The sequence below is a fragment of the Lactuca serriola genome, chromosome 5, assembly GCF_051521515.1.
Source record: "Lactuca serriola cultivar US96UC23 chromosome 5, Lser_US96UC23_V15, whole genome shotgun sequence".
Taxonomy (NCBI): Eukaryota; Viridiplantae; Streptophyta; class Magnoliopsida; order Asterales; family Asteraceae; genus Lactuca; species Lactuca serriola.
This window is the reverse complement of record NC_136412.1, coordinates 358,693,390-358,700,384: the sequence shown is the minus strand read 5'-3', so window position 1 is coordinate 358,700,384 and position 6,995 is coordinate 358,693,390. Positions and strand designations below refer to the sequence as shown.

Below are 6,995 nucleotides of genomic sequence, written 5' to 3'. Positions count from 1 at the left end.
TCATTAAAGAGATTTATATTTTACCCGTTTAAAGGACACTTTAATCGGTTAATTTATTTATTGTATATAAATGAAGTCATCCAATAAACACCTTTCTATCTGTGAATTGAAGCGACCAATCTAGACCTACACGTACGCAATCTACACCGCACGTGTCACTCGTCCGTACCCTTTTCCTCTTCTTTACTCTCACTCATTCCCTGTTAAAGTAAACCACCCCCACCCCCCACCCCACCCCCTTGTCCTCCAATGGATTCCCTTCTCTCCTCTTCCATGGCCAAACGCCCTTGCTCCTCCCCCAAACCTACGTCATCTGATTCTTCTTCCGATCACTTCAACATGGACGCTATCTTAAAATCCTTCTTAGCTCTCTCCGATTCTCCCTCAATCAACGCCTCATTCGACCGCCTCATCGAATGTACGTCCTCCGATTCCGATCAAAATCAGTTGATTCAACGAGCTTTGCATCTCGGATCTCTTTTACTTGAAGCTGGTAATCGATCTGCTCGGAAATGCTCCTCGTCTCATAACGCCGTTATTTGGCCACTCTCACCCGACCTCACCATCAAGGTATATCGATTTTTTTATTTGTTTGATTATGTTTCGATCTATTTATGCGAATAATTTTTTTTATGCTATCGAGAATTAGTACAAGGAAGAAGTGTATCATGTTTTGCATCTAGTTCAAATGGTATCGGAGTTTCAGTCTTCTCCTTCTTGTGCTATGGCTTGCTTCCTTATCTCATCAAATTATTGTTTTTTTTTTTTTTTATATTAATTTATTTGTTTCCTTTGATATCGAGTTTTTTTTATTTGGATTATATTTCAATCCTTTTAAGCAAATATTTATTGTTTCAAATTTTGTTTTCTGTTGATAGTCTGGTTTATTAGGATGAGGAAGAAGGAAATCATGTTTATGTGCAGTTTTCTATCGTTCTATGGCTTAGCTTCCTTGTCTGATTAATGTATTGGTATTTTTTTTTAGTTCATTTGCTTGTCTTGTATAATGTATTAACTTTTTGATTTGGATCCTATTTCGATCTGTCTATGCGAATGGTTTTAGTTCTATTTTCTGTACATATCCTCGTGAATTAAGATATGAAATAAACATTATTTTGTTCGGATGTTTCTCTGCAATTTAATTTTCTTGTTTGTGAGCTTCACTCATTTGTCTTGTATGCTATATTGGGTATTTGATTTCGATCTGTTTATTCAAATAGTTTTCTTTCTGTTTTGTTCATATCTCCTAGACCTGGGATAAGGAACATCATGCTTATTTAGTTCAGAGATTTTTGCAACTCTCTCTCTTGTTTGTTATTGTTTCTTAACTTCACTTGTTTGTATTGTATAATGATCCATAGGTTTTTTCAATGCTGGATACACAAAGTGTGTGTTATGCTGCGGCTACATGTTCATTTTTTCAGAAGTGTGCTATGGATCCTCTGTGTTTTGCTAACATTGACTTGGCTACAATAGTCCCCAAAGTGAATAACGCTGTGGTGTCTACCATGATTCATCGAGCTGGAGGTGCACTTAGGTAACATGTTTTTCTCTTTTATGTGGCATATTATATGGTATACGAATACAAACATGATTTTCTTTTTTTGTATTTGTACTTTGTGACATATCAGGTCTATCAAGCTTGGTGTATTGCCACCTATTCCTGCACCTCCTTTCTTTTCATCTCAGCCATTAGTTTATAGCATTAGGAACTCTAATGATGCATCAGGATTCTCATGGAATGACAAGCGATCAAGGCAAGGAAAAGAATCTTCCATTCTTACAAGATCCTGCTTGAGTTCTTTGAGTGTTAATGGTGGTGCACCTGGGTATGTTTTCTTTATTTAGAGTAAATAAATGAGTAAATCCTGTTTACTCTACTATATATGTTCTGAGGTTTTATCTATATCATGTGATTAGGGCTCATTTAAGGAGATTGCACCTATTCAACATTGAAAGAATGGACAATACTGCCCTCTGGGCATCATTATCAGCTTGTCCATCTCTCCTTGATCTTGAAATTGTCGGCCTGTAAGTCCTTTATTTTATTTTCTTGACAAAATTTTCTTCTTTTTCCCATTCACTAAATAAATCCTGTTATGATATTGATAGGCATGTTGAGTTGAGGCATACTCTGGAGTCGATAAGCAAGAATTGTCCCTTGTTAGAACGTTTGGTCTTTGAATCTTCAAAAACAGGTATATATTAATTGTTATGTACCTCTTCTTTCATGCTCGACCTTTTTTTTTTTACAAGAAATTGCAACATACATTCATTAATTATTTTCTCCTCATATACAATATAGGTAGAGATGATGGTTTAAAATTCCCAACCTGCAATGAATTTGTGCTCAACTGTCCTAACATAACAACTTTAGCACTAAAAGGATTCAAACTCCATGACTATAAGGCCCGTATGCTGGTGAAGGTACAGTTACTAGTTGTTATATCCTAGTAACAACAAGTAACAAAATGTATTGAAGTATGTTGTTAATATTTCAGGGGCTACAGAAATTGAAACATATTGACCTTTCAACATCGTACTCATTCACGGGTTCCTTCTTAAAGTAAGCAAAATTGTGTTGCTGACTATTATTGGAAATTTGAAAATTGAAAATTGAAAATTGAAATGATAGGAACCTCAGTGCGAATGGTGGTGGAGATAATTTGGAGGTGATGATTTTAAGGGACTGCATGCATCTCAAGGAAATTGAAGTGGAACGCTTTATGGCAGCTGTTCTTGCAGGCGAATTCAGACACCTCAAACACCTTGTACGTAGTAAAAAAAAAATCATTTTTTTTTTTTTTTTTTTTTTGTATGAGAGATGTAATAATATTGATAAACGAAAATAAAATATTTGGGAGAACAGGACATATCTAACAGGGAAGGTCTAGCATGCGAGGGTGACTGGTACAACAGATGTTACAGTGCCAGGTAGGCAGAGTCGTTTATTATTATTAGTTGAAATTTTTTTTTTTTGTAAAGAAGAAATTTAGAAATTGGTTGGGAATTATGTATGCAGTTTTATTCCTATAAAGGAAGTATTGGAACAGAGGCCTGATTTCTGTCTGGTAGCAGAATTTCCAGTAGGAAGGTATGATTTTTTGTGAAGGAAAATGTAATACTAGTAGTATATAATATTTTGGTTTTGTTGAAAATATATGTATTGGATGCAGTTATATTGAGGTTGAAGAAATGACAACGGGAAGTGATGTGAGTTTACCATCGCCATCAGCATCACAGTCGGATACATCTGGATCTGATGGATCGGTTTTTATGAGCACATTGGATCATGGTAATGGCAGTGGTAGTGGTAATGAAGACAGTGTTGAAACCAGTTTTGTAAGTTACGAGGAGGAAAATTCAGATTAGTTTTAGCTTGGTTTTTCCGACACATAGAATAACGTAGATTCCATAGATTCAAATTTAATTAATATCGTCTAATGGAATTCTTATTTTGGAAAATAAACTTGTAATTTAGTTGGCTATTATTGTTTTCTATTTAACCTGGATGAAGATGCAAACTCAAAATAAACAAAATCAAAATACTTGTTTATTCTATCATATATTCTCAAAACATATCGGCCCATCTTTGTAGTAGTTTTCTTTTCTTTCTATAAGAAAAAAAGGGCCGCTTAAAGCCTTAAAGCCTTAAACTAACACTGTACGTACAAATTCGTAAACTAAACTCATTCAATTACAGTCTAAATCTTGTACAGATTCCTTAAATAATCATAGACTATGGTAAAATTTACCGGTTGGAATTTCTATTACCTAAAATCTAATCACATTCTCATCCAAAAATTAGTAAGGTTCCAATTTTTAAAATATCAACAACTTTAATACACAAATATTGTATACATATAATAATCATACAAAGTTTACAGTATCTAAATTTCATGATAAATTGATTCAGATCATAACATAAATAATAGAGAGGCAAAAGACAATAAAGACTAATCTCATTTATCATTTTCCAAAAAAAAAAAAAAAAAAAAAGACTATTCACATTTACCAAATAGAGAAAAAATCGTAGGTCAAATATGATAATATTAAGAATTTCGCAGTTTATATCTGCAAAATTATGTGAGTTATTTTTTAGGTCAAAGCTACAATATAATAAAGCTCTTTTTGTTGTGGAAATGATATTTTTGAAGATTTTAACATAAAAAGATATCGCAGGTTTATTCGACATGTATATAAAGCTCTTTAAGTTTTTTTTTTGAGGTTAAAACTATAATATAAAGCTCTTTTTGTTATGGAAATTGTCTTTGAAGATTTACCGTAAAAAATGTTTTTTTTTTTTTTTGGTAGATAAAACCTGTATTCCGAAGTCAAACCTCCAGATTTTTGTTTATTTTTTAAAACGACGTCTTGAAGATTTCTCTTCCCACTTGATGATTTTGCATAAATAAAACTTCTATAAAACTAAAGGCTATTTGACGAGTTTTTTTATTTTTCTTTTAAAAAAGTAATAAATATGATTAATGATTTGTTTTTTTCTCAATAATGAAAAAAATACCATTCCTAAATTCCATAACCCAACACCAACATCATCATCAGATCTTCATTCTACTAAAGTTGAGTAGAAAATGAATTTTATTTTAATATACTAATATTTAGGATGTTATATTACAAACTTCACATTTTTAATATTCCACCATTTTCTTTAAAAAACTGTGTTATGACCACTTCAACTTTGACCATCACCAATTTACTTTGTAAAATGACATTCACTCATTTATTTTTTAAAATATAATTTTGAACTTTATAAAATATCACTTTCATCCTTTTATTTTCTAAACTTTTATGTTTATCATTCATAGAATCATAATATACATAATATGATTTTACTTGATAACTTTCGTTCGTTAAATTCAAATAACCCTGTTATAAAACTATAATTGTTCAAGTCAAATAAATGGAAATATATTACTTTAAATATGCCCACAGGACGGAGTTTTTTTTTATTTTTTATTTTACTTAAATTGGACTCTGCCACATAAAATATACTAGTAATTTTCATTACATTTTCTTTAAATACCTACTTGTTTCTATAAGAAACAAATGTTTACCCAGAGTAAAAGATTTTACTCGGATTCTAATGATTGTAAATTTGGGTTTAGTTTGTTCCTTATTCTTCAACAGCTGTGAGGTGAGATAGAGATTCAGAGCACATAATTTAGGAGAAATTAATTTCCCATGTATAGGTGAGGTAGAGATTCAGAGAAAAGAATCATAGCCAAGAGATTATTAAATGGTTACAATAAAGGAGAGATGTAGTTTTAGTGATTGCTTGTTATATATATCTATAGCATCCAACTTTCCTTTCATCTTATTACAACATTCTACTCTCAAAAACCTACCCAGTTTTAGGTTAACTTTTAGATTATAATGTCACATCATATACTCTATTGTTATATAATCATGCATGTCATCCAACAGTTTCAAGTAGTTGAATGAAGATACAGTAAATAAGTAAAATAGAAGCATCAATTCTAACATGATGTGATTTAAGTACAATAATATAACAATTGATTATAAATATCAACATTTATAGAGTTGTATGTTAGGATAAAGAAGTTAAAGAACCTAAATATAATCATGCATGTCATCCAACAGTTTCAAGTAGTTGAATGATGATACAGTAAATAAGTAAAATAGAAGCATCAGTTCTAACATGATGTGATTTAAGTACAATAATATAACAATTGATTATAAATATCAACATTTATAGAGTTGTATGTTAGGATAAAGAAGTTAAAGAACCTAAACTCCAAAAGTTTTTATGATATAATCAGGTATCTTTTTAAAAACCAAGTTTTGTGATTCATGATAAGTCAACTAGTTTGGGTTGAAAACTTGAAATAGATATATGACACACTATAAATAAATACAACTTAGAACCCACCCTAGTTAAAATAGGAAACATTGATTTTATGTGAAAACTTACTTGTAGTGAACTATGATGATTACTTGAAACTTTCTTTAATGAAATCATGTTTTCTTCCAAACCAACATTCCATGCATATAATTAATTCTTGTAACTAACTACATATAATTAATTCTTTTCATGCATCTGGTATTGCTATTGGAAAATGAAAACAACTAGTTATTTTAAAAATAGAAGAATTAGTAATATCAACATTATGTACACTTTAAAAAATGCAACACAAACCAAATACTAATGCCGAATATTTTCTTCTCATACATTTGGGTTGTGTCTGCAAATTAATTGGAAAGTAAACCCATCTCAATTAAACAGAAATGCACAACTTTATTTCTAAATGAGTAAAAAATACAAACAGTAAATTATCTTTCCCTAATTGAATCTCTAATAGCTCACAATAAGTAATTTACTTCTCTCTCTACATAATTTAATCCAATAACATTTTCACAGTCAAAACAAAGCAAAACAACTCTTTAAATTAATTAAGACATTTCATCAAACACCTAGAGTGCACACAGAAGAAACAATCTACAACTAAACAATACTTTTTTGGATTTCAAAACATCGCCAATCACCTTCTTTTGATTGATGCTTTCGACTATGGGACTAATTTGAAAAAGTTACCCTTGATGATCAACATTATATTAGTATAGTGGCCATAAGTGCTTTAATCAATACTTGAGGAACCCGATATATTTTTTCTAAAAAACAAAATCATGGATATACAGTGTAGCAAAAGCCAATTTTCTTCACCTTTGATCAATAGCCATCCCAAGAAAGAAAGCCCTAAAGGGGAAGCCCCAAATGAACAGGAATAGACAGTTGAAGGGTATGTCCCCTTTCAGAAACTATATAAGACTGAATACGATCAGAAAGTTGAAAAATAGTGGAATGAAATACATTTAAAGAACCAAAGAACATAAATTTTGAGTGTATTTTGCTAGGTGTGCAGCCAATGGTGATCTATGAGCATCTATCAAAAGATTTAGGAATTAAGTGCATCAGAGTACTTCAAATCTTGAAAAATAATATATGTAGAGACCAA

At 31.1% G+C, this 6,995-nt stretch overlaps 1 protein-coding gene across 2 annotated transcripts; it reads left to right on the top strand.

The window, feature by feature from the left end:
• The first annotated feature begins 229 nt into the window (after positions 1-229).
• Positions 230-3,488, top strand: LOC145055649 (RNI-like superfamily protein). 2 transcript variants are annotated; one of them, XM_079004016.1, is made up of 11 exons: positions 230-570; positions 1,362-1,537; positions 1,632-1,829; positions 1,921-2,031; positions 2,113-2,198; positions 2,306-2,427; positions 2,502-2,566; positions 2,645-2,771; positions 2,870-2,934; positions 3,023-3,094; positions 3,177-3,488. In XM_079004016.1, exons 1-11 carry the CDS (start codon positions 250-252, stop codon positions 3,370-3,372), a joined length of 1,539 nt encoding a protein of 512 aa, XP_078860142.1. In that variant the 5' UTR covers positions 230-249; the 3' UTR covers positions 3,373-3,488. The 2 variants fall into 2 exon arrangements, with proteins under 2 accessions (XP_078860142.1, XP_078860141.1); XM_079004015.1 differs by having other exon boundaries at positions 2,636-2,771.
• Positions 3,489-6,995: the final 3,507 nt, after the last annotated feature.